We start from the raw sequence: 27488 nt of genomic DNA, 5'->3' as shown, positions 1-27488 counted from the left end.
AAATATAAACAGAAAATTTAAAAAACAATTCATTTAAAACTGTTCTTACTTGATCTTTTGAAATTTCATCCTTAGCAGGTAATGTTTTAGAAGCAACTTTTGATGTAACAGGAGCTACTGACTTTTTATCCGGTTCTTTTGGTATTACTGGGGTTTTTGGTTTTGGTGGTGGTTCTTCTTCAGATGATTCGCTTTCGCTTTCAGTTTCTTCTTCACTACTACTGGATGAGGATACTTTCTTACTGACCACCACTGGTTTTGTTGCTGGTTTAGTATCCGAAGCTCCAAAACTAGGAAATCTGGATAGTACTGGTTTAGGAGCTTCCACAGTCTTGCTCTCTGTTGTTTTAGAAGAAACTGCTTCTTTTTCATATTTCACTTTGTTATCGGTGATCTTGGATCCCTCTGATTTATCACTCTTTGATTTTAAATCTGAAAATTTCGAAGATTTTGTATCAGAAAATTTAGACACACTATCTGTTACTTTAGTATCAGCTGCTGCCGATTCAAATTTTGAAGCTCTACTCCTAATCTCGCTCAATTTAGTATCTCTGAGCTTAACCTCGCCAAATTTAGTCTCTGTAGGTTTTTTGTCATTAAACTTTGATTCTAGAGATCGTTTATCTGGAACTTTTGAATCAAGTTTAGTGGCTTCTGCAGTCTGAGTTTCAAACTTTGATCTGAAACTACTACTTCGACCTACAGAGTCGGCCGCTGTAGTTCTAGAAGAGTCAGATTTAGAATCAATTTTGGGTGTTGTTTCAGGAGTCTTTGATTCAAGTTTTGATCTGAAACTACTGGATCGATTCAAAATTTCACTTCCTAATTTATTTGCACCATATTTTGATTCTGTTTTAGTGGCCTCGGCTGTTTCAAATTTCGAACGCAAACTAGTAGTCCTAGTCAATAAATCACTTTGAGACGGTTTAGTTGTTTTAGTTTCAGTTTCTTTCTTTTCTGAGGACCTATAATCGAACTTTTTGGGAACATCAACACGATTTTCCGAAGTTTTAGGCGGCAATTCTGGTGGTTTACTATCATCAAGTTTATTGTTTGCTGCCAGTGATAATTTGGTATCTGACGTTCTACTAGGATTATATTTGGAGCTAAATTTTGAGTTAGTTTCATTAGCAGACTTTGAAGATGCATTATTTTCACTTTTAGTCCTATCTGATAATGTATCGCGGTCACTTCGTCTTCTTAACCGAGATTCTGGCAAACGTATCACAGCAACTGCATCCACAGATTTATCATCGTTGGTGTCAGTGCTCCTGTATGTCGCTTTGGAATCATCAGCATTTCTGAAGAGCGAATCAATCTTCTCTTTTTGTTCATCACTGACCTTCTTTTCTTGAAACCAACTGGAAGTAGATGAAGACCTTTGCCTTGTCCGCATGGTATAGCTAGCTGACTGGTCAGTGGTGGGCGGTTCTTCAGCTTTTGGGGTCTCGGTGACCGCCACTGATTCCCTTCGCCTTCGTGGCAAGGGAAGAGTGAAGCTGGTCGTAACCTCTTTGCTGGAGTCGTGGTCGTGGACATCTTTGAAACATCTACGGCATCTATTTGGTTTGACGTGATGAGGAACAAAACCTGGACACACCGTATTCATTTTTGAACACAAAAACAGCTGTTTTAACTACAGAAGATATTTTGTTCTATACTAAAAGATTGTTTCACACTAAAATAACGTATACTTTTGGATATTCTAAATGCGCTATGAGATGGAAAAATATATATATATTTTTTTTTACTAAATAAAACCACGTAAAAACAATTTCAAGCGGCTTTAGAAGAAAATATCCTTTCCTCTTTCAAAGTAAGTTGTATGAAAAATAAACTTTTCTTCTTGATTTCGATTGTTGAATATAATAATCCACAAAAATCACTGAGCAGTAATTCCAATAATAAAATATATTATGTCGTAATTTATTTCATCTAAATATAATCAGATAAATTCAATTAAAAAAAACTTTCCTAGGATTCAATGAAACACAAATTATTTCATGAAAGCAGAGGGAATCTTTTTTAAGCACAAATAATTAAAAGGCGTTAATTTACAGCAAACATACACAAAATATAAAGGGGCTAATTAGCGGCCCCTAATCGTCATAATTGGGGCCGCTCATTTTCCAACTGCATGAGACGTGAGCCGAACATTCTACAGGCTGCTTTGAGAATCTAAGGGTTGCTTAAAGAAATGTGGGTTCAGTCGCCAAGATGGAGAAAGAGCTAAGGTTTGAACTTTCTCCTGGCGTTATTTTCGCTGAAAATGTATAATCGTTTATAATATAATAACAGAAAAATCTAAACATCTAATTCGTTTAAAACTCTAATTATTTTTAATCAAAACGATTTTTTTATTTGAAGGGAAATAAAGAAAGAAGTACGGCAATTAATTGTTAAAAATAGGTAAATAAAATTTTAAAAACAAATTTTGTTCTTTAAAAATCTTAAATGAAAACGTTAAGTGATTAAAATATTTCCTTCTTTATGAAATAGATAAATTTTTGGTAACTTTCTTTATGCATTTTTTGTAATAGAAAATTTATACTTAATTAAAAATTAAACTATTGAAGTTAGATTCTATGATCTTTCGAAAAATTTGACATCCTCTATGAATAATCAGAGCTCCCTTAGACGAAAAGGCATTCCGTAAGGATAGTATTTGATTTCGTATTTATTTTAAAATTTGAAATCTATCTCACTATATAGCAATGGGCTGTAAAGAAAATTAAAATACACTACAATACTTAAAATTTCAACAAATACTGTGTAAGATTAATATTTCTACAAATACTGCCGAAACAAATAAGAATTAACTTTCAATAATCCACTTATTATATAAAAACATTGTTACTTAAGCACTTAAAGCACTAAATTATTATATAATTTAGAGAATTAATTAAAAATATACACGTTATCAAGTGTTTTATGTCTTCTTTGTAAAACTCAATATTATAATAATAATAATTTTGTGGTTTCAAAAGAAATTATTTAATGTAGCTTTCATTTGACAAATGTGAACTTCGCTTAATAATAAGGCATAATTTCTTTCGTCAAAATTAGTTTATTTCTTAAAGCTTAACAATTCTAAAATAATTGTTTTATTTTATTTTTGGCATTGAACAGCAAATTCTTTAGACGGGTGTGCAGTCTTTATTCAACTCAACTCAGAAGACAAGAGAGTTTAAGGAATTTAACTCATCCAGCATCACCAGGATTAGATCCCGCGTCATCTTAATCGAAAGTACAAGGTCTTTTCCAAATCATCGCAGGATTTTTCATGGTTGTATCTTTGTTGTGTTTTTATTAACTCGCTTTTACGTATACGACATAGCACTGATGAAATCAAAATCCTGATTACTTTTCGGCTAGCTAGAGTACTGAAATCTTTGTGAGAACTCCTCGTCTGATGACCATCAAATTTTAATCTTTTTTCTATCGCTGCAAGTTGAAGTCAGTTTCAATTTCTCGATAAACACGATTTGTCATTAATCAAAATTCCTACACTTTCCGACTAACTAGAATGCTCAAACGGCACTCTGTATTTAAGCAACAATTTAAATTCGATGTCAAATTAAATTAAATGGCAAAATACATAATTTGACCGATTTCGCTCGAAATTTGTATTTTGCCATTTAAAACTATTGTTTTCAATGATGTCAAAAAATGAATACTTTACAATTCCAAATTTTTCTACGATTATTAAATAAAATAATGAAAAATAATATATATTTATTAAAATTTATTTTTTGTATAGAATTATCGTTGGAGAAACGAATTTTATAATTGCATGCAAAAAGTTTTAGCGATCTGGCGAAATACGCGAAACAGTAAGACTAACATTAAAGGGACCAAACTTTGGATCGCTCTCCTGACCAAACTATCGGGACCATATTTCCCAGATTGCGATTTGGGGGGGGGGTCAGAAATCCGAATCCTTTGAAAAAAGGTACGTTTATTTTAGAGAAAGTACGTTTTTGTGTTCGATTTCGTAACTTAAAATATCGTCTGCACTGATTAATTAGCATATTTAAATCACTCCCTCGAGCCATTAAGATTGAGTTTTAAAATGTAAAGATCCGAACATTATATCAAAAGTTATTCAAAATGGTCCGTTCTTATTATCTTTTAATTATTATTATTATTATTTTGGCGCTTTGTATATCTTGCTGCCACTTCATCTGTTTATTGACACAAACGGCAGGAAGGAATTTCGTCATGCGATATCGTGTGATCCTGCCAAAGAAAAGCATTTTTCGCCGAATTAACGATTTTATAGCATTTATCGAGGTGGCGAATACTTAACGCGGGCTTTGCGTATTATAGTCAAAAGAAACTTATCGTTAAACGAAATTTCGACTATTTTCCGACTAACTAGAGTGCTTAAATTTCAATTGGAGTTCTGCGTCTGAGGATAATACAAGTACAATTATTTCCTGAGTGTTGCAAACTGAATTTATTGCCATTTTTCGGCCTGAACAAACTACAGACACGAAACTAAAAAGAATAAATTGAAATAAAATAAAAATTGAAAAAATGCGTTTCTCAAATAGACTTGGAATGACAAAATAAATTTATTTTTACTTCACCTGAAACGAAATAAGTAGGGCACAACATTGGCAAAAATTTCATCACCCTCGAAATTCCCATTTCCACGGTGATGCGCCATTTTCCTTTATTACTGTCTAAATATTCTCATGTATTCAGCAGGAAAAAAGGAATGATAAAAAAAAAAGTAACACCATTAAATTTATGTAATAGATTTAAGTAGGTAAATCACAGCATTTAACTCTCGATAAAAACGTTATCAACATCCTTATCATCGATGTGCATGACAGCCCAGTGTGAGCCTTGGTCTTCTTTAAAAGACTTTTCCAAGCTACTCTCTTGCAGGAAACTATTCTCCAGTTCTTTATTTTACTTGAGTCTATTATTTGCAGATAGTCCGCCCATCTCATTCTGTTTAGTCTAATTGATCTTATGATGTCCTCATTCTTATATAACTTAAGAATGTATCTTTTCCTCCGTACAGCAGTGTAACAAATTCCACCAGAACTAGTCCTGAGGACTGTTCTAATATTGAGAGAGCTTTTTCATCTTTTATTATAAGGGTTTATATCTTATTGTGTTTTATCCACGTTTCCGAAGCCTGTGTTAAAACTGGTTTTTATAAGTGTTTTGATGAAGTGAGTCCTTAAGAGAGTGACTGAAACTGAAAATCTCATACATGTCTGGCTCATTTTTTAAATACATATTTACCCTAGGTACATTTAACACTTAGGTACATATTAAGGCACATTATTTATTAAGGAATTTAGGTATTAACCCTTTACAACCAGATATGATCACCACGCCTAAGGCGTAACTTATTTACCTTTGAACTAATTGAGAATTTAACTATTTTAGATAAAATTACGTTAGATAAATCACACATTCCCAAAAATTTTATACCCTCTTTTGCCTTGAGTCATTTGAAAAAAACAATTCTCCTTTTTTCTTTTTTCTCCAAAAAAGAAGAAAGTGGTATCACAAGTATTAGAGGGACCAGAAAGTACCCTCTTTCACAAGTATTAGAGGGACCAGAAAGTAATGTTGTTTCAGTCCAATCAAAAAGTCCTCCATGTGGGCTAGTTTGTCCCAATGCTTGATCCAAGAGTTTTCTAGTCTTCTGGGTTAGGTCCAAAATTAAGAAGCTACGGAGTTGAACATTGATAGTCATAAACTCAGAATTAGGTCGGCTATTCAACGTTGGTTATAAAATAAAATAAAATACCCCTTAACTAACTTTTGAATATAATTATTGTAAGACAGTGAGTTATTTTCCCGTATTATTGAGATAAATTTCATTTCAATGTGGTAAGGGTATACAATGTTTCAATTCAGTACCTTTTCTAAATTTCGCCTTTTTATCGCAATTACGATTTTCATTATCGTAAATTAAAACGAAATTTATGATTATAAATAGCCAAATACCTCTTCACCACAAAATTTTTGTTTCACATTATTATTTTTTATTTATTTATTTTTAATTTTTTATATATTTATTTATTTTTATTTTTTTTCTCCTTTTTTATATATTTATTTCTTTATGATAAGTTTAAGGTTGGGCACACTTAAGTCTATGCTCCTCACAGGCAGCGTTTAATTGTTTAAATACGTACAGTAGTCCAGTGACAAAATTTTCTTAATATTTACCCCTGTTTTTAATTGGTTAAATATTTACAGTAGTTCGCCAACGTATTGATACTAAGCCAAGTCTGGCAGAATGATGATTCAGGGTGAGTTTTGTAGGTAAGATTAGATCCCAAAAATACAAACTATGACGTAATATGAATGCCGATCTGAGAGGAAGGGAAAAATTTATTTTGAGAACCTATCCCCTCCGCATCTTCTAACTCCGGAAGCAACCACTGCTACCACAAATACCAGGTGGGTATCGTTAAAATGCCTTTGACCTAGCAGAATGTATCCTAGCCCATAGTACAATAGCTCAACTAATTTACAGTTCAATAGTAAATATTATGACGAAATGAATAACGTTTTCACCTATAACTATTAAATTAAGAGTTAACCGCCAGTAAAATCAAGTAAAATCCACGCCATTAGCGAAATAGCGTTAAATTTTTTATTCGGTTTCCTCCTCGTTTTTTAATGTTAACCTATTAGTATAATAAGTGCAGATATGGTGAAAATGTTTTTGTTCTAGAGCAGGAGTTTCCAACGTACATGAGGCCGGGGGCCGCAATTAAGAACACCAGTCAAATGGCGGGCCGCAACTTTATTAAAATTTTATATAGGATTCTTTTATGTTTGAAGGAACATTAAATATTACTGTCTGATTTTTATCAAGGTGTACAAAACAAAAGTATTGAATTACAAATTAAAATAAGAAGTAGATATTTACCTGAGAAATAAATTTTTTGCACCGTTGGTTTGTTAAATTTCACGGAAACAAAGAAATTAGTATTTTAACCCCTTACAGATTTTTTACGAAAATTGTCAGCAGAAAATGACAACTAATATATTTTAGCTTGCGGGCCTCAAAAAAAGACTTCGAGGGCCAGATGTGGCCCGCGAGCCGCCAGTTGGTAACCACTGTTCTAGAGGTAGGGATTTCCAGTAGACAGAAGCTTAAAAGTGATTATGAATTTACCTGATTTAAAACTTCGCTCACTTCAAAAATATATGAATAGAAAATAACAGTCGAATGTTCATTCACGCCTGGCAAGTCTTGAAAATAGGAGTCTGTTTCTTTTTCGAAACAAACGTTTCTTTATAGAAACAAAAGTGATTTGAAATTTTCTTAAAAGTTTTCAAATCACTTTTATTTCTTCGCATTCATGTCTGGCAAATTTTGAAAATGTGCACCTGTTTTTGAGCACTTGAAGCATATCTACTCTTATTTCCTATTCATATTTTTTTTTTAAGTGGATGAAGCTTTTAATAGGGTAATATCTTACCGTTTCAGTTTCTTGAGATTATTTACTTGTTTACAAATATATTTACAAACTGAAAGAATGCATTCTTTTGTTGATTTTTTTTAAAAATTGAAACCATGATTTTAAATTTAGATATAGTTTTTAAAATTTTTATTTCGTTGTGAAGGGCACTAAAGGCCTATTTCTCTTAAATATAAAAAGTGAAACATTTTTGCAACTATTTTATGCCATTTGTATATATTATATTTAACAACCACCACGTAAACCCATTTTGTTAATCGTACTTTTAAGCACTTGCTCTGGGGAAACGTACCACACACGTCAAGATGCTTTTTTAACAAAATCGCAAGCAACGTGCTGCGCACGCCCCATCAAACACCAAAGCCCCGCAGTCAGTCTTTGTTATTATCTTCGAATATAGTGAGGCCAAAACCGGAAAAAAATTTAAAAAGTGTTGACAAATGTTTCACGAGGCTATTAAAAATTTTATAAGTTTTAATTCTACTCTAAAATAATTTTTTATATTTGAAACCATAATTTTAGATTTACATATAATTTTTTAAATTTTTATTTTGTAGTGAAAGGCACAAAAAGCCTTTTCTCTTAAATATAAAAAGCGAAACATTTTTTTGCAACTGTTTTATACCATCTGTATGCATTATATTTCATAACCAGCACAAAAACCCATTTTGTTAATCACGCTTTTAAACTCCTGCTCCGGAAAGACGACCACGCACGTCAAGATGCCTTTTTAACAAAATCGCCAGCGACGTGCTGCACACGTCGCATCAAACGCTAACGCCACGCAGTCATCTGTTTTTGAAATAATCTTCGAATATAGCGAGGCTACAACAGGGCAAAATTCTAAAAGAGATGCAAATGTTTCACGAGGCTATTGAATTTTAATTCTTCTTTAGAAATTTTGTACGTCAGTTCCAACCTTAAGATATAGTTCCATATATTTATAAAGCCCTTTTGATCAGGCGTAAAATATCGTCAGTAGTAGACGGATCATGGGTTATAATCCCCTTGCCATTGGACTAACCACGGGAGGTTTTCCTCTCTTCGTAACACAAACGCGGGTTATTACCATAATAAGGTCCTCCACAAAGGCTAGTTTGTCCCAATGCTTGATCAAGGAGTTCCCTTGTCTTCTGGATGTAGTTCAAAACTATAAGGCTACGTAGTTGAACATTAGTAGTCGTAAACCCAACAAATTGGGTCGGCTGTTCAACGACAGTTATAAAATAAATGTTAAATAAGACAATCTTATCGATTTCTGAAATTATACCGCTCTATCTGTAACCATTTATGAAAAAATTTTAATTTTTTGGGGATACTAGGACATTATATTAAGCATCAGTTGCTTGTTTTTTTTTTTTTTAAATTTATTTTAAACTATAATTTCCTTTAATTTTAACTGAATATTATTATATATAATTATATACATTATTATCTATATATTTTTTCAATTAACTACTTTTTAGCTTAATTTTATTTTCAAATTTCGTTTTTTTTTTTTCTGGTATATATGTGTGAATTATTATATTATGTGAATTAAAATAATACTCAGCTTACATTTTGTGTGGGTACATTTTAGAACTTCGTCAAGAGCCTATCGAATGACAGAAGTATAAACTGCAAAAGTAGCATTGTACTGATCGAAAAATGTTCAATAATTTCCTAGGTATTTTCTTTTCAGCCATTATAAAATTTAAACAGAAAACATATTTTAATGTTAAATACAATTAAAATAAAAATCCTAAGGGTTTATTTAAAATGAGAAGGAAAAAATACATAAAAAATTTTAAGATGTGTCTTTCCCCCCTTTTTAAAATTTTAGTAAAACACTCTAATTAGGAATAAGAATATTTTAAAAATGTTGGATCATATTTGAATTTTTAAGAATTTCAGTGGTTGAGTAGTTGCAAAAAAGTGGCAAGATAACAGATTTGATTAACTTCACATACATTAGAAGGCATAAAATACATTCAATTGTTATTTATACTCTAATAACTTTTATTCTGAAATGGAGCGTGGTGAATAAAAATAGCATTGTTATCCAGTCTAGAAAATAATTTGATAACCATTTTTTTTTTTATATCTTGCCATACGTTTAACAAATCCGAAACTGATTTTTTTTAAAGTCAGCAGCCCAATTTCGGGCCGTAGTGTAATTCATGGGTTAGATACTGCTAGTTTATATAGTGGTTACTGAAAATAGGATAAACTTAACAAGAAGTTTTAAATTACTAGCGGTTTGTAAAATTTTTGAAATAGTGTTGTCATACTGGGCCAGAAGAGGTTCATTTATAAAAAAAAATCTGATGATAACAATTATATTTCAAAATAGCTCTTTATTCAACAGTTAAAATGTATACAAAATGTAAAAACTAACTATACAGATATTTCAACGTTGGAAAATATAACATTTAAAGTTTGGAATAGCAAAGAAATTGTTTGCCGTTTAATATCCTTCATATCCAGGTAGTGGAAATCGGGAGGCAAAACCTTCTACTGCATCTTTCAAGTTTTTTACTTTTTCTTGGAATTCAGAATTTTCAAGTGTACTCTTGAAATCTTTCAGCAAAGGTCCACTTTTTGATTTAACTTCGAGAGCTAATTGAAAACCTAAAAAGAAAAAAAAACAATATAATACTTAATATTATTTATTCCTAAATAATTAATCACTGAAGAAATTAAATTATGATTTTCATTCAGGCTAAATAGTTTAAGATGAAAACCTTTAGATCTGAAAGCATCAAATGTAAACTAACATCTGGAAAAATTATATTAAAATTTTTTTTTTTAAATCAATAAAATGAAACTTAGAAAAAAAGAATTCGTAAAAATACATGGATGTTTTTCAGATCAGGTGCCACTGCCCCCAATAAAACCCAGAATGAAATAAGCCATATTTTAGTGGGGTTTTTTAAAAAAATAACAAAAAAGGAGTTGGCTTGCCAACCTGTTTTTCAGTTATTACTAGCTACTATTATACTTTTATACATTTTTGAATCGGTGGCTGAGTGGTAGCACCTTGTCCTGGTCACAGGTCCTGGATTCGATCCTCCGGCTGGGCAAGGTTGACTCAGCCGTTCGTCTCTTCAGTGGGTGAATAAATGAGTACCAAGCATGCTTGAGAAAACTAAATACTGGGGGTTCTGCGTTCGGCTAACCACCTAACCGAACCATATGCTGCAGCACCCCACAGCCAAAGGTCAAAAACTGAGATGGGCACAGTAGGCCTTGGCCCTCTATGGGCTTAGTTAGTTTTAGTACATTTTTGAATATTTTTCTCAATTTATTCTATCATGTTGAAGTAAACAATGTTCATTGCATTCCAATAATTAGGTCAAAAAAATTTTAATAAATTTTTAAAATTTTCACTTTAAGAAAATTTATTACATTTTAAAGAATAAAAAATATTTTATATATTATAAGAAACACATTACTCTTTTTATTTTAACAATTTTTTTTTAATCTCAATGATATCACATTATTCTGTAACTAAATAGATAAAAATTTACATCCCATTATTAGTGATATATCAGCAAAGTAAAAATAAAATTAATTCAAACATTTAGAGTTCTGTAATTGTCTCTTCCAGTTTTAATTCATTCTAACTTCAATTAACTTTAAAAAGCTTTTTAGAGACCTAAACTGTTCCTCAGTTAGGACCACATATAGAAAATATGTGTTCAATAGCTACAGAGTTTGTTGAACAGCTAACTGAACCATTAAATGGGCAATTTTTTTGTATGCCCACATGAGCGGGCTTCTATAACACTCCACCATTTTCAGAAAGTAAAATATTTCAACGCACTTTCATTAAATAATGTGTGTGGGTACACACTTGGATCTTTTATTCTGAGACACAGAACGTAAATAAGCCATTCAGCATTTTTCTTATAAACCAAATACTCTGCCTTTTTCCTCTAGAAATTATTTTTCGTTAAAAATTCTCATCTTATAAATCCATCCAATACTCAACTGCATCAGATAGATTTGATGTTTCAGATAGAATTTGCAAAAGTACATTTTCAATAGCTGCAAGCTGTTTCCGCATGTTCATAGCTTCTTTAAAGATCATTGCATTTCCCAAAATGCGGTTTATGTTGGCAGGGAAATCATTTGAATATTCTACCTGAATTTCAATGTTGAGGTGATAGTTTTTAATGAATGACAAAATACAATTGGACTGAGAGTTCTACCTAACTTCACTAGCTAGTTGAAGCATGACACTCTTTTTCTTCTTTTAACCAGCTATATGGTATTTGGTGATTTTTAAAATATTTGAGAATTTCAGCTATGTGCTTCATAACGTATTTTTTGTTTATTTCCTCTGCAAGAAGATTTAGGTAGTGGAAGGAGCATCCATAGAATAGTAGGTCTTTATTTTCGTCTTGCAATGACTCGCTTTTATAATTTTGTTTTCGTTATCCGCGCCTATTGCAAAAATATTTATTCTAAAATTCTCATAACAATACTGTGATGTCTGGTGGCGCCATCCTCAATCAAAATCAAAAGGAGAAAAAAGAGAGAGAAGATAGGGTTCAGATGGAGAGTGGAGGTGCTGAAAACGTATGTTAGTAGTTTTGTTCTGGTGGCTTAATTATGTTAACTTTTCTTCAAAATTCATTTACAATAGTTAATAAATGTCTTTATGTTGTAAACTGATCGATTGCTATTTTTTTTGGAAGAGTTATATTTCTTGGGAAGCATAAGAGTGAAGGAAAGAAGGTAAAATATACATAACATCACAAATACTCTACTGATTCAATGGCAAGATTGGCACAATATTCTGCTGATTTTGTGTTAGCTGCACTACTTCCAGAGCATTGAGGAAAAATGATTTTTCTCCAGAATTGACACATGATGCCATAAATGGTTCAGTTTTTACATTACTCCAAATATCAATAAATAGTGTAGCAAATGATCCACTTTCAGATGTTTGTTCTTTTAAAACTTGATCACCTTCTAACGATGCAGCATCTCAAATTCCCCCCCCCCTAAATCGATTGGGGCCAAAATAACCAGGTCTAAGAACTTGTAACATTTCTTTATACTCTTTAGTGCTTGCTGCATTAAATGCAATGTTATTGGCATAAAAAATCTAGCTATTTTCATATCTAAGATTGACTTTTGACTGTCTGTTGCATTTACTGCAAATTCTGATATCACTCTTTGCCGCATAAAACTTGGTTCAGAGCTGTGTGCTATTATCTTCAATAGCTTCCAATGAATTGCTTATTCTAAAAATAATCATTAATAATCTTTACATAAGAAAAATACTTTTTCTTTCATATTTTGTTTCTATTCATATATAGTTTTTAAATAAAATATTTAAGAAACAATAGTCACATAAAAGATAAATTTTTCAGAAGCAATTTTTGCTAATTATTATTCAGGTGAAAAAAAATACCTTTATGCAAAAATTCAGCCACTTTGTCCATGTCGCTTTCTTTTAGACCTCTAGTTGAAAGAGCTGGAGTACCAAGACGAATTCCACCAGGGTTGAGTGCACTTTTATCACCAGGCACAGTATTCTTATTGCATGCAATAGATATATCCTCCAGTACTTTTTCCGCTCTAGATCCATTTAATCCAATAGGCCTCAAATCGACCCACACAATGTGATTATCAGTTCCACCTGTTAAAATTTAAAATAAATTTACAAAAAAATACCAAATGATTGAAACATTCACATAAGTAGAGCAGAGAAGCTAACTTTAACTATAACAAATCATAAGTACTAAATTACTGCATTCAACAGACAAAATTCAAATTAGTACAATTTTGAGGTATTTTTACCACTTTTCTATATAGTTATGTACCTAATATTAATCATATTATACAAAAATTTACTATTAAATAATGAAAAAGTAACATTTAAGTGTTACTTTATTTGGAATATTCGCTGCAAACGAGTAACTCTTGGCAATAAAAGAAGAAAAAAAAACTTATTCAAGAAATTATCAAGAAAATTCTCGAAAACCAAATTTTTACTCAACAGTAAGACCATAATTTTGACTGTGAAATCACAATAATTACGGAAAAATTGTAATAGTTGACAGCTCTGGTAGAGCAAGAAGAAAAAACTATAGCTTTTGAATAAGAGAAAAAAAATTTCAAAATTAAACAAGATGGATATGTTTACTCCTATAATTTTATTCCAAATAAATAGCAGGAAATATTTATGCACATCATTTCTGCTCAATTTCAAAAATATATGTACATTCATGTGTAGTTTATAATAATTATTGATTCAATTCATTTAAGGAAAAAAGAAATTAAAGGCAAGATTTTTACAGAAAAACTATTTTCAAATTAATGCACAATACTGCTTATTCTGATTTCTAATATTATGTACTGAAAACTGAAATTTTAATCATTTAAAATAAATCTGCTTAATTTCAAATTTAGTGAGTTTTTAATTTGAGAAAAACAATGTAAATATCTTAGAAAATAACGTGTTTATGATTAAAAGGCATTTTAAAGAAAATTTTAAAAAAAAAGAAAACACATCCTAAACTTAATTTTGCAAATACAAGCAAGAGAATAAAATGCAAAAACAAAATTGAAATTAAATTCAGCAAATTAACATACCAGTTACAACAGTGTAACCTCTGGATTGCAAGCCTTTTGCAAGGCATTTAGAATTAGCCAATACCTGACTTTGATACTCGTAGAAGGCTTTAGTTTGTGCTTGTTTTAAAGCAGTAGCAATGCCTAGACAAAACAATTTACAGTTAGCATCTTATCATAAAATAAATATAATGTATAGGGATATAACAAATATTCGGCCTTTTTGCTGAATATTCGGCAAAGTATTATTTGGACAATTCCTTTTTTGTTTACAAATTTTAATAGATTTAATAAAGAATAATCTAAAATCATACTTTTTACTAAACATTATTAGATTTAGTTTTTACACATATTTGTTAAGTTCTAAAACTTGTTAATTTATGTTCTGAAAGAAACATAGAAAGGCGAAATTTGAATAATTGAAACTGGATTACTATATATTGAACCATGAGTTTTGTAATGTTATTTTTTTCTTTATTTTAATTATATTCAGGCAAGTCAATTTCCTCATTTTTTTTTTCAATACTTTACGTTTAAAAATTGAGACCTTTTCTTTGTTTCATTTTAGCTTGTTTTTATGTTTTAATTAAAGTGAAGCATATTGAAGGAGCATTTCTAGTAGACTAAATTCTTTTATTGTCTCTTTTTTCTTGTACAGTAAGACAGATAACTAGCAACATAGAAAACTGAGATTCTCAACGCTAAAGTTATATTTCAAAACTTAGAACAATTTTTCTATCCCTCTTTTGATTTCTTTATTAATATTTCTCAACAGCATTTTCATTATGACAGCATTCTTTAAAGAGGGTTTCTAATGAACACTTTCTTTAATGGACACTTTTTTCTAAAAATACATTAATGTGAAAAAACTAATTTAAGATTTTATAATTAAATCTTTCATTTAAAAATTAAGACCGATTTTTGTTTTGGTTTCCATCTAGTTTTTCCTCTTTCAAAAAACGTATGTTTTCATAGACGCTTTTATTATGATGCGGGAATTAAGAGTGTTTCTATTTAACTTTAGTCTTCACCTTTTCTTGAACATACAGTGATTGGAAAACTGAAATGTTTAGCTTTAAAATTTTCTTTCAAAAATTAAGATTTTTATTTTTTATGTTTTGCTTTTGTATATAATCCTTGTTTTTTATAGGCTTTTTTATGATAGTGCTGCATTTTTAAAAGCATTTCTGATAGACACTATCTCTTTTAATGTTTTGTGGATAGCTTTTTAGTGGAAAATATTATTTTTAGCGTTAAAGTTTAGTTTTAAGAAGATATTTTCTCTTATATCCTTTTTCCCCAACTTAACAGCTTAAGTTTTTTCTTTTTTAATAGCTGTTAATTTTTTTTATCTTAAATATTTCTAATTATCTTAACATCTAATTATCTTCATTACCTTAAATATTTCTATAAAAGTTTTTTTTTTCTTCAAACCCACACCAATACAGCTCAGTTTTGATTATTTTTCAATAATTGCGAAACTTATTTCGATATAAAAATATTTATGAATGTTTTTTTTAAATATTTGGCAGTCAAATATTTGGTATTCGGTCGATGTTTCCGCCGAATATTCAATATTCGGGCAAATCACTATTCATTACATCCCTAATAATGTACCAATTAAATAAATTGAAATTACATAAGAAAGTAAAAACTAGGAAAGTATATCATTTAATTTTATTATTGCAAAAACAGATATATTAAAAAAAATCATCACAGAATAAACTTAATTTTATCAAATGCGGGCAAACTAGAAAAAGATAGTATGATTTTTATGTATTACAAAAATAAAAAAAGGTTTGTAGAAAATTATTTAAAAAACTACTAAATTCTAACCTGAAATAGAATTGTTGTGTGGACCTCCTTGAAGACCCGGAAACACTGCTTGATTAATTTTATCTTCAAGATCATATTTTTCTTCACCGGCCTTAGTAACTTTACGAACTCCTGGAAGAAACGAACAAATAATTTGAAAAAAGTTAATAAAATTAGTACAGAAATTATTTTAAAAAATAATAAATCACATATCTTGCATTAATTTTAATACAATATTAGTTTCCTAAAAAGATAAGATTATTCCCATTTTAGATAAAACTAAGTTTATGTTAGAAAAATTAAATAAATTATTAACAAATAGATGCAATAAAAAAGTAGTAACTTTTAATATTTAAACAATTATATCAATAAACATAAGACATAACTGTTCAGGCTTCGTTAGTGGTCTAAACAAAAACTCATGACAACATTCTTCAAAAAAAAAAAAAAAAAAATATCAAAAACATGTTTTGGAACGCTAGACATATACCATACTTTTAAAAAGGGTTAACTAAAAAAAAGTATAATTTACTCTACTTAAAAATATAAAATTTAATAAGAAAATAAAATTTAATCGCACAAGAACAATAAAACATACTATACCGAGCATTACATTAATAAAACATTTTATCAATACCGAGACTCATAATTGTTAAAATCATAAGTGGAAAATTTTTACAGTAATGCTGCATTAAAAAAATAACCAGAATCAATTAAATAAATTATCTCAAGAAACTGAAGCGGTAAGATATTACTGATTGAAAAAATCATTCGCTTCAAAAATATAAGAATCGAAAATAACAGTAGACATGTTTCAAGTGCTCAAAAAAAGACACCCATTTTCAAGACTTGATAGACAAGAACGAGAGAAAGCAAAAGTGATTTGAAATAAAAACTTGGAATTGCTAGCTAAAAACTGAAATCTAAATCTATATCATTATATTTATTTCTCACTCTTATTTTTCCATTTTTCGTTGGCAACTTTACGTTTTTCTTTTGAATTCCTTTTCTTTCTTCTTATTTGCGCCTGGAAAATATTGAAAATAGGTGTCTGTTTTCAGCGCTTGAAACATGCCAAGTGATATTTTTAAGTAGTATACTTTTGAAGCAAATAAAGTTTTCAATCAGCAGTATAAATTAATTAATATTCCCTTATACCAATATGAAATTAAAAAATTTTAATAGAGTTCAAATAAATAAATAATTGTTTTGGGTTGTTTTTATACAGAAAATAAATTACCAAATGAAATCATCTTTGCTTACAAAATAAAATTACTAAAAATAAAAGTTCAAGAAATTTAAAAAAATTTTAAAAACTGTATTTTTTTAAAAATATATATATATATTTTTGCTTGGGATTAATGCTTTTACAAGTCAGTCAATGAATATTAATATATGTGATGAAAAATATATATATTCGAGGGAGATAAAAATGTTGTGTCGAGAAAGGAAAATCGATACAAAACAAAGACATGGGTTGGTGTGTTGGGATGAGCAGCTAGCAAAATAGTAACAATATTTCATTCAAATTAATTAATTTCTCTCAAAAAGTATTACTTAAAGAGAAGTTTGTTTTTTTTTTGCCAATTATTTGTTTCAAAATTGAGTTTAAAAATTCCAAAAAAAAAAGGTTAGGAGGCGAATGCTAATATGCCACAGATAATAGTAGAATAAAAGATATAAAATGGAATATATTTTACAATACAGTAAAATTTATGTTTTAAGATGAGAAACAAATATGAAAACAAAGAAATCATGGGGTTTAGCAAACAATGAATGATGGATAATTTAATTTTAAATCATAGATCATAACAAATTCAGTAGGAGGTAGATACTTTATTTACGTCACTCAAGAGCTGCACAGTGGCAACGTCCTGGAAAACACCCCTGAGGATGACCCAAAGGCATGCCGTATTGCCATTACAATTTTGATCTCAGCTGCTGGTTCCTCCATTTTGGAGCTTGATAACTTGGGTGTGAAGTTAGGCGCTTTACGGAAGAACACACTGACTTGATATACTTGATTGTGTCGGACTATCCAGGGTGGTCTTAACTTCCGATCCCCTTCTTGTCATCGACTTTCTGGCTGACAACAACATTTTGGAGTTGATCTGACTAATGTCAGATCTATGAGGGTAAGCAACAGCAACAACATACTGACTGCTGTCAGTGATGTCTGACTTTGGCGTTTTATTGAGAACCGCGTCTTTATGATCAGTCCATAGTGGGATAATTCAGTGGGAGGAAAAATCATCATACATTTACCAGGGGTCTGTCCAGACATTTTGTGAAAGGACCGTTTTTGTAAAATTGTGAAAAAATTACTCGTAATTTGTGAATATAAAATAAACGTTAAGTCACATTCTTTCAACCAGGGTCCGCTTTTGTGAATTTGTGCAAATAGGGTCCGTTATTGCAAATAAAACTTTTTCAATGAGTTTTTAAATTGTAAAAACATACAAGATTATGCTCAACACTGTAAAATTATAATTAAAAAAATTAAATTTTAAAAAATAAACAGCAATTGCAGCAATTAAATTAGCGATGCAACATATAAATATTTGGTATTTAGCCTACACTGCTGAAAGCAGAATATTCATTCCGGACGAATAAAGGAAGAAGTGTCTGCGGAAGACAAAATTTAGTACGTTTGCATCTGTCTTTCTTCCCCCCCCCTTCCTGGGAAGGGTTTATTCGATTAACAAAACAATAATGGAGATAAACAAATTTGTGAAGGGTCCGGTTAAAAGAAAAATCATTTTGTGAAGGGTCCGTTTTTATGAAAAGATATTTTGTGAAGGGTCCGTTAACGGACCCAAATTTCTTCTAAACAGACCCCTGTTTACAAGGTATGATTTGAATTCATACATTCCAATAAAATAAAAATATTTTTTCTAAAAAAAAAAGACAAAATTTATTTGAAAAATATACCTTTTCTATAGAATATTAAACCAGCTCTAGGTCCTCGAAGAGTTTTGTGAGTAGTTGATGTAACAATATCACAGTATTCAAAAGGACTAGGTGCTAATTTTGCAGCAACTAAACCACTAACATGAGCCATATCTCCCATAAGATAAGCATTATTAATATCTGCTATTTCTCTGAAGCGTTTGTAATTCAAATCTCTTGGATAGCAACTAATACCTACAGAAAATAAAATATACTTAGTACAAAAATAATTTATAATATTCTTATAAAATGATATTAATACTAAAATTGAGTAGTCATAAATGTATGCGAGAAAGATGTTTATAATCAAATCGTAGTATTGTATAGATTAAGGTGAAAAGTCAAGCTAGATTTAAGTGAAAATGAGAAATTATGCCATTTTAGGTTATTTAGAATCCATTACCTAATACATATTTGAATAGCTACCAACCTCTAGTTATAAAAATGCAGAAGATAGACAAAAAAAATGCAGAAGAAATGCCTAAAAATGCAGAAGATTCGCAAGCACATACTAATTACCAATAAATTTATAAATGAAGCGGATTTTAATTATTTTATTATAAATCCACTTAATATGAGCATAAAAAAAGCAATACTCATCTTTTTTTAAAACAAAAAAGGAAACATCTTTCAAAAATTTTTTTGACCAGCTACTTGATGGTACAATATTCATTTATTAATTTTTGATTAAAAATGTAGTTACGGCCCTGCCAAAGGCTGTTACAAGAGGAACAGCGACGTCTGACTTAAAGAAAATACTAGCTATCAGGCGGATGGGTAAAATGCAGAAGATCTTCTCTTCTGCGCATAAAAGTGGAAAAAATAGCTAAAATAAGTAAAAATGCAGAAAGCTTCTGCAAAATGCAGAAGGGTTGGCAGCTATGTATTTGCTATATATATTTTAAGTTTTATTACAAATGCTTGAATTTATTTAATTGAATTTTAAGAGATACATATACTTCCTTTAAAAGTTGCATAATTTCTTCAGTAGAAATAAAACAAATAAACAGTATCACAAATAATACAGATGTAAAAAGAGATGTTTTCTCGTGACACAATTTTGGTAGATTTAATTGAAATTTTCAATAGACATGTCAACTCTGTCTACCTAATGAAAATCTAAATTTTTTTTATTTTCTTCTATTTATCAATACATTTTATATTCATTTAACTAATTATGCTTTACCATTCATAGCAAAGCATAATAATCACCAACTGCTACGGAATTTCCACTATTTCAAAAATACTGTTCCCCAATGGTGCCAAAACAGTGACCTAATGTTTCAATAAATTAGGTTTTTAAAAAAAAATTTATCTTCCACTAGTTATAAATAGTTTAAACGGACATATTAAAGATCAGATCAAATTGACATGTTCCTTATGGACATGTTTTATAAAAGTTCTATTTGTTTTAAGAACTTCAGCTTTGGTTCACTAATACTGGAAAAAATTATTTACAAACGTTTGAGAGTATGATGATAGTTAACCATGCTTTACATTAAATGATAAAACATAATGGCAAGTTCTAAAAACTTAACCAAAACATGATACCAACACTTTCTTCTTTTAACATTCATACAGAACATACAAATAATTCTGAGAGGACATCATAAATAAAAACTCTGTATTCTTTGGTTTTTACACAAGTAATTTTCTCTATTATACACTTGTTAATTAAATAATTTGCTTTATCATTCATAACGAAAATCAATTGAATATTTAACATGAAATAGACCTCCATCCTCCATGTCCAGGTAAATGAAACCTTAATAAAATGAATTTTGAAACTTCTACTGGTTAGAAATTAATTACTTAATTTTGCAAGATTTTTACTTTCTAATGTTGTTTACTTATCATATAACATTCAAAACCGATTTTGCAAAAAAAAAAATAAAGCTCAAAATGCAACTCTTCATCCGTGCCATCCAGAGAGTAATAGAAAACTTGTGAGAATCTTTCAAAATTACATTAAAACAATATTTTTCATAAATTAAAATAAAAATAGAATTTTTTATTATAGTTCCGCTGATAATCTACTCACTCTGCACATTTAAAAAGGTAGAAATTATTTTATTACTGCAAAAAAAAAAAAAATTATGCTATGCATTATTTTAAAAATATAAAAATACTCGTAAACTAAATAAAAATCATAAATATACTCAATTTTATTTGAGAAATCTTTAAAGTAAGTTGGGCTTATCAATTCAATATCTTATAAATAAAATTAAACTTTGATACATGAAATATTTCAAAACATAACATATCCAGCCAATTACTATTTAAATTTTCACTAGATCATAATTTTAACAAAAAGAAACAACTTTCTAACACTAAGATTAAAATCATAGGAAATTTTTACCAGCAATTATCAACTTCGGCTTGAACAGCTTAACTAATTCTTCTAATTGATCATAATTAATAAGACCAGTTGATGGATCCAGTTTATAAGGCATAGATTCAAAAAACATAGAAGTAGCAGAAATCTTTTTCTTCTCAGTAAAATATCCATGAGTTAAGTGACCACCATCAGGTAGGTCTAACCCCATGATTCGACCATGTGGTTCAACAACTGCAGTATAAACAGCAAAATTAGCTGGAGATCCAGAATAAGGTTGAACATTGACACCCCATTCTTCTGGATTAAGGCCATATGTCTGTAAAGCTCTTTGTTGGCATAGTCTCTCAACTTCATCAATAAATTCATTGCCTCCATAATACCTAAGGTTATAAATGTAATATATTTCAGTATTCAATCATTTTAAAATATTATTACTTCTATTTTGAAACTGAAAAGAAAATCAACAAAATAGTTATTTGTACAAATTATTCTGAAACCTTTTAATTCAAATGAAGATTAAAGTACTTATTACTAATCAAATAGAAAAAAATTATGAAAATTAGACAACTTAAGGATTGCAATACATAAAGAATTTCTTTTACTTTGTTTTCCCACTTTTTCCCTTTTCTATTCAATGAGTAAGATACATTTCAATCCAAACTTGTCCAAATGTAAAAAACTCAGCTGGTTAAGGATGAAGGAAAAACTATCACTAATATGAAAAAAGTTTGATACCGAACAAAACAATGCCTTTCAACATACACCTTTTTCAAAAATGTATAAATATAGCTGAAACACTGAAACAGCTGGCTAACTAAGCTAAAAAAAATAATGAAACAAAGTCTGATGATTTTTTTTTCCAGGGTGCAAAGTCAAATTATTCAAAAAAATAAGCACCTTTTAAGCACTCAAAAAATATTTTTAAGCACTTTAAAAAAATATAATTATGCAGGGTTGGAAAGCTTTTAACAATTGAAGGTTTTATCTTGTTTTAACCGTCATGTCAACAAAAAAAAAAAACTTTTGCCATTGTTTTTGACAATTGTCAAAAATCATAACATTTTGAATTGTGTGTGAAGAATGGCGTTTTCATACGCTACGGGCTGACAAAATGCTAAAATAGATTGGGGTTGAATTAATTGTGAAATCGTTGAATAGAACGTGATTTTTTTTTTTTTTTTTTGCATAATTCATAGCGAAAATTAAGCACTTTTTAAAAACACCCAATGAAAAAAGCACCTTTAGGGGCTCTTAAAAAAAGAAAATCGAAAATAAGCACCTTTAAGCATTTTTTAAAAATGCTACGCACCCTATTTCCCTATAAATAAAAACTACTATCTTTGGAAAAAACAGGAAACAATTTTATATGATGGCTTCATGTTATTAAATGATTTTTTAAACTATTATTTTATAATACAAAATATAATATTCTTTAAAAGAAATCTGACAAAAGATTTCTTACACTTAAAAAAAAAGAAATTAAAATTTTCAAACCCAACCAAATTATTCTTAATATCAACTTGTTGTGTGATATAAAGAAACTAAAATCAAAATAGACAAAAACCCTCATCTCATAAGCGGCATTCATCATCCCTTTAAAATTAAATATGATTGTTGAAGAAGGAAAAATAGTTCATTTTTATCAACATTGTCAATAAAACAGTTTTAAACATTAATGTCAATATCCACTCGATAAATATTAATTGTTTTATTCAATATAGTCTATTATTTTAATTTAAACACACGTTAACATTTCAGTCCTTACGTCAGTAAACTTGATCTAAATTTTAACAACAAAAAAGCCTGTTCTTATTTTATACAACAACAAAAAGTGCCTAGTAAACCAGCTAATAAACAAGGAAACCTTAAACAAGCAAAAATAAAATATTTAAAAAAATTTTTACCAAGACTTAAGATAATTTAAATGAATCTTCACTAGAGTCAAAATTAAAGACAACTATGAGCATGCAATATGATAACATGAATATTTAGTATAAACTTAATAATACTAAATAATTATTTAAAATAATACTAAAAAGGTTTTCAGCAAAATATATATTTGTAACTGAGTCAATTATCCTTTTTTGAATTTTCTTCTTCCTTTTAAACTAGTAAACTTATGATTTGAAAAAGCTTAAGATTATTTAAATATAAACCAAACTTTTTTGAAAAGTGATATTTTATATACAAATTGCGCATGGTTTCTAGATAGGTATCTTACAAGTTTCAAGAATTTCCTTTAGAGACCAGTACAACATACAAAAGCATCTACATTGTTTACATGTATATCGCAGAGTTTTTCACCTATTACACTTTTAAAAAATCCTCTCCTGAACAACTTAAAAATGAGACTTATCATCTTGTTTTTTATTTATTTATTAATACAGTGGAACCCCGATTTTACGCTGTCCGTTTCGTACGTTATCCCGCTTCTTGCGTCATTTTCTGCTGATCCGTGAAAATTGCCTATACCGATAATGTTAAAAAATCCCGGAGTTTGCGTTACCCCTTTTATGAAAATCCCGCTTGATGCGCTTTTCTACCAACAGATCAAATAAAGTTTTTTTCATTCTATAACTCTCACACAAACTTTTTTCTAGTTTTTTGAACAAGAAAAACTTATTTTTCAGCTGCATGGAGCAATTCTTGCATTCTTTCTGTTCCATTTGTCAATAGGGGGGTGGGTAACAACAATAAAAACTACAAAGCATAAAAACTCTAAAACAATTTTTACTTGCAAATGTAAATCAAGAAGTAAATTTGCAAAAAATTGTTAGTATTGAACGAGTTGTAGATGAAATTGTAGCTAAAAACAAAGAGGAAGTGAAGATTACTAATCTTTTCCATTAATTTAACTGGTAGGTGTCAATTTTTAAAAATATGCATAGATTTTTCGTAATCCCGATTTTACGTTATTCCGCTTCGAGCGTTTTTTATCGCTAGTCCGACCGAAAACGTAAAATCGGGGTTTCACTGTAGATGCTGGAAGAAAATTTCTTTTAAAAAAATTAATATCATGCACAGACATTAGTCATAAAAATACATAAAATTTATAGTTTAGAATAAATTAAAATACCTTTGTCCTGGATAACCTTCTGAGTATTTATTGTGTAAACAGCTACTCAAACATTGAAGAACACTTCGACTAGTGAAATTTTCAGAAGCAATCATTTCAAGACCTCTAGATTGACGTTCTTTCTCTTTTTTCAACAACTTTAATAAATCTGGATCACTTTCATCCAGAGTTTGATTCAAAATTGGATCCATGATTTGACAAAACTATAATGATATATTGCAATAAAATCAGAATTTTTTTATTAAAAAAAAATAATTTTTAAGTAAAGTAAATAAAATTTTTAATATATAAAAGCAATATATTGACAGTAATTTTAACATCATAATACAGCATATATTAACAGTTTAACATAATGAAGGAAATATAAATAGCAAGTTTAACATCATAATGATACAAACATTAAATTAAGAAAAATGAACAAGAATTTTCAATTTAAGGTATGAATTAATTTTCCTTAGGAAGAAATTAGATAACTCTTAATACCACAAACACAGTGGCCATTTAAAAATTTGCTTGGTCTTAAAATTGGAAAACAAAACTATTTTACATATATAAACTTTATACTATCATATAAAATTTATAACTAAATTATGAAAAATCTAATTTTTAACTTCCAAAATTTAGTAAATAAATCTTATTAAAAATTAAACATTTTTAACTATTAATGCTTAAAATTAAATCCAATTTAAATATTTGGAAAAAAAAACTAACCTGAAACTAGATTTAAAATTGGAAGAAATAAATTAGCACTGTACCCAGATGCAAAATATGGTTTAATAGAAAATATCTCCTGATTCTTTTGCACACCTCAAAAAATTTATATCTATGTTAAATTTATCTTATCTTGCAGATGAGTAGAGTTCTTATAAAGATAGTTTTAAGATAGAGTAACCAAATCAATAAGTTAGAATTTTTTTTTTTTCTTCCCTTTTTTATCAGTAGAATGTGGAAAGAAGAAGGAAGATTAAGCAAGCAACTTAAGTAGATAAGATAACATACTTAATTTGATTTGAATTGACGTAAATTCAAGGCTGTCGCAATAAAAAATATACATCATCATAATTGAATTTCTCTTTTAGTAAAGTATTTTAAAGTACTCAAATTAAAATGGAGAGTAGAAAAAATATGTTTTATTAAAATTTTAATCTAAGTTTATGGTTCGAATGACCAGTTCAATACATAATATAAGAAATAATAAATTATTATCTCAATGCAGAATAAATACAATATAAATAACAAAAACCTAAACTTTAATAAGCCAGGTACAAACTAAAAACTTGTTCAAATTTCTCTTTTTCTCCATTGAATAACTGAAATGTAATTTTCTTCATAGCTTGAAAATGTAATAAACTTTAAGGTTTGCATTGTAGTGCAATATACTTGCTCATTACAATTCCAAACAAAAGCAAACTCAGCTATTTCAGGAAAAGATTATTTGTATAGTGACGATCCCCCCTTTTTTTTTCTTTATCCCTGCTGAGAAGTGATGGCTAAATATTAAATTTCACTCTGTTTAAAATCTTAATCAACAGCAAATGTATGAAGGAAACAATAGGCATTTTGTTTCAATATGATTTTTTACTGATACTATGCATATTTCGTAGCATTAAATTCAATAAAATAACAATGCATAAAAAATTATCGTATTTGATACTAAGAAACAATTTAATACATATTAGTAATTAAAAAAGTAATTATTTATATTTAAAATTCATTTATTACTTTAAAATTAAACGAAGAGGTAAGAGATAAGACTATCGGATAACACGTGATGTAACTATTTCATAACTTCAAAACAAATCCGCGCCTCTATAAATTTCAAAATAAAGTGAAACTGCCAGATGCATCACTAGTTATGATTTTAATTTCGACAGTTAAATTTTGGCAGAATTTAATTTTTTTAAATTCCGCATTAATAGGTATGACCAGAGATGGTATAACTATTTGATGTTACAAAAACCTATGGTTTTAATTTAGCTTCAATCAAGACTTTAAACCAAAATCTTATTTCTTTATTAGTCATGTTCCAGCCATTCCTTGTAACCGTCATTTACAATATGAAAAAATAAACGGAACGTTCTAAATTCATTGATTTGAATCAAAAGTATTCTAGTTCGATGAACAGTTGATTTTAAGCAACATAATTTATTGAAACTGATGAAACCGAATGAACAGAATTAGAAGGTTGCAATCGAAATGTTCGGATTTCTGCTATTATTTTGTAAATAAAATTAAACACCGCCTTGCCTTTAATTTTGTATTATCATTTTGTGAAATAAAATTGTAACTTTTCTTTTCGATTTATTATTTTTACTAATATCTTATTACAATAACTATAGAATGGTAAGTTTTATTTTATGTAAATATGATTGCTTGTAATACTTGCATAGAAGTTAACTCAAAACTAAATTAAAATTTTATCTATTTTAATTGAGAATAAAAATTCTCAAAATCTTTTTTATGCTTCTACAAAAACAGGAAAAATGACTTAAAACTGAGGTTTTAAAATGTGAAGAAATCAAGCTTATAGTAATAGAAAACTGGGAGATTTTATAAACAGTAAAAGCTGTAATGTACAGTGCCCAATCCAAAGGAGTACCCTTGTCATGCTACATTGTTACCATAAAAAGGTATGAAACCTATCAGGAAAAGATACCACCTGGTTGTTTGTTACACTTTTTCTTCAAAGAAATCAAGCAATTAGTTATTTAATTTTATTGCCTGCTTTTTTAAAGTTGAGGCAAGGAGGTGATCACTGATTTCTTCAACAAAAACTGACTACACAGTCCTCTCTTTTTTGTAATTAGAAGATTTTTTCAAAAGATTTAGTTTTTAATGTAGAAGATGATTCTGAGTAGATTAAATTTACAGTCAAACCCTTTATCTAAAAATTTGTAACAAAATAGATTTTTCATAATTAAAATAATTAACCATTTGTTAGTTAAACTTGAATAATATGAATGAATAATCCCTAGAAACTGACGCAATTTTTGAAGTATTTGTTAGTTGTTAATTCAGGATGTTTCAAAAATAATGACAGCAAAATATTTTTTTAATAAAAGGAAATATTTCTATATCACTTAAAAAAATATGTAGATGTTTATCTCAAGAGTGGCTATGAATGAGTTGGTTTCCTGTGATTTATTTTTATTTAGTTTTTTGTGTTCTGCTGCCCCGGAAGTTGAAAAGTTTAGTGATTATCCTGTTGTAGATCAGGATATGTATCTTCCCAAATAAATCTCATAATGGTTGCCATATTTTTGGTGGAGCCTGTTAGGGG

At 29.1% G+C, this 27488-nt stretch overlaps 3 protein-coding genes across 6 annotated transcripts in view; 1 reads left to right on the top strand and 2 right to left on the bottom strand.

Annotated features, from left to right (window-relative positions):
* Window positions 1-2172, bottom strand: part of LOC107455690 (uncharacterized) — an 80029-nt gene extending 77857 nt beyond the window's left edge. The window contains exon 1 of the mRNA XM_087164128.1: window positions 50-2172. Within this exon, the coding sequence (XP_087020254.1) occupies window positions 50-1609 (1560 nt within the window). The 5' untranslated portion in view covers window positions 1610-2172. The remainder of the gene's footprint in view (window positions 1-49) is intronic.
* A 4145-nt stretch (window positions 2173-6317) lies between these two features.
* RabGGTb (geranylgeranyl transferase type-2 subunit beta) overlaps window positions 6318-27488 on the top strand; it is a 36800-nt gene continuing 15629 nt past the window's right edge. The window contains exon 1 of one of the 2 annotated variants that reach the window (XM_071185537.2): window positions 6318-6432. Coding sequence is in view for 1 of the 2 variants with exons in the window: in XM_016061250.5 (XP_015916736.2) it covers window positions 26549-26551 (3 nt within the window). In the remaining variant the exon portion in view is untranslated. Of the gene's footprint in view, window positions 6433-26247; window positions 26552-27488 lie in introns of those variants that run through there. The other variant, XM_016061250.5, reaches the window with a different exon arrangement.
* On the bottom strand, window positions 9780-26267 carry Shmt (serine hydroxymethyl transferase). 3 transcript variants are annotated; one of them, XM_043052926.3, is made up of 8 exons: window positions 25931-26267; window positions 24209-24411; window positions 21154-21512; window positions 18777-18989; window positions 15867-15977; window positions 14052-14174; window positions 12868-13095; window positions 9780-10073 (listed from the first exon to the last, which is right to left on the bottom strand). In XM_043052926.3, the coding sequence occupies exons 2-8, from the start codon at window positions 24397-24399 to the stop codon at window positions 9910-9912; spliced, it is 1389 nt and encodes a 462-aa protein (XP_042908860.1). In that variant the 5' UTR covers window positions 24400-24411; window positions 25931-26267; the 3' UTR covers window positions 9780-9909. The 3 variants fall into 3 exon arrangements, with proteins under 3 accessions (XP_042908860.1, XP_042908859.1, XP_071041637.1); XM_043052925.3 differs by lacking the exon at window positions 25931-26267 and adding an exon at window positions 24920-25167; XM_071185536.2 differs by lacking the exon at window positions 25931-26267 and adding an exon at window positions 24964-25164.

Source organism: Parasteatoda tepidariorum, chromosome 5, assembly GCF_982258835.1.
Source record: "Parasteatoda tepidariorum strain Cologne lab strain chromosome 5, Ptep-v5.0, whole genome shotgun sequence".
Lineage (NCBI taxonomy): Eukaryota > Metazoa > Arthropoda > Arachnida > Araneae > Theridiidae > Parasteatoda > Parasteatoda tepidariorum.
Note: the sequence above shows the minus strand (reverse complement) of the source record. Positions and strands in the feature narration are given on the sequence as shown.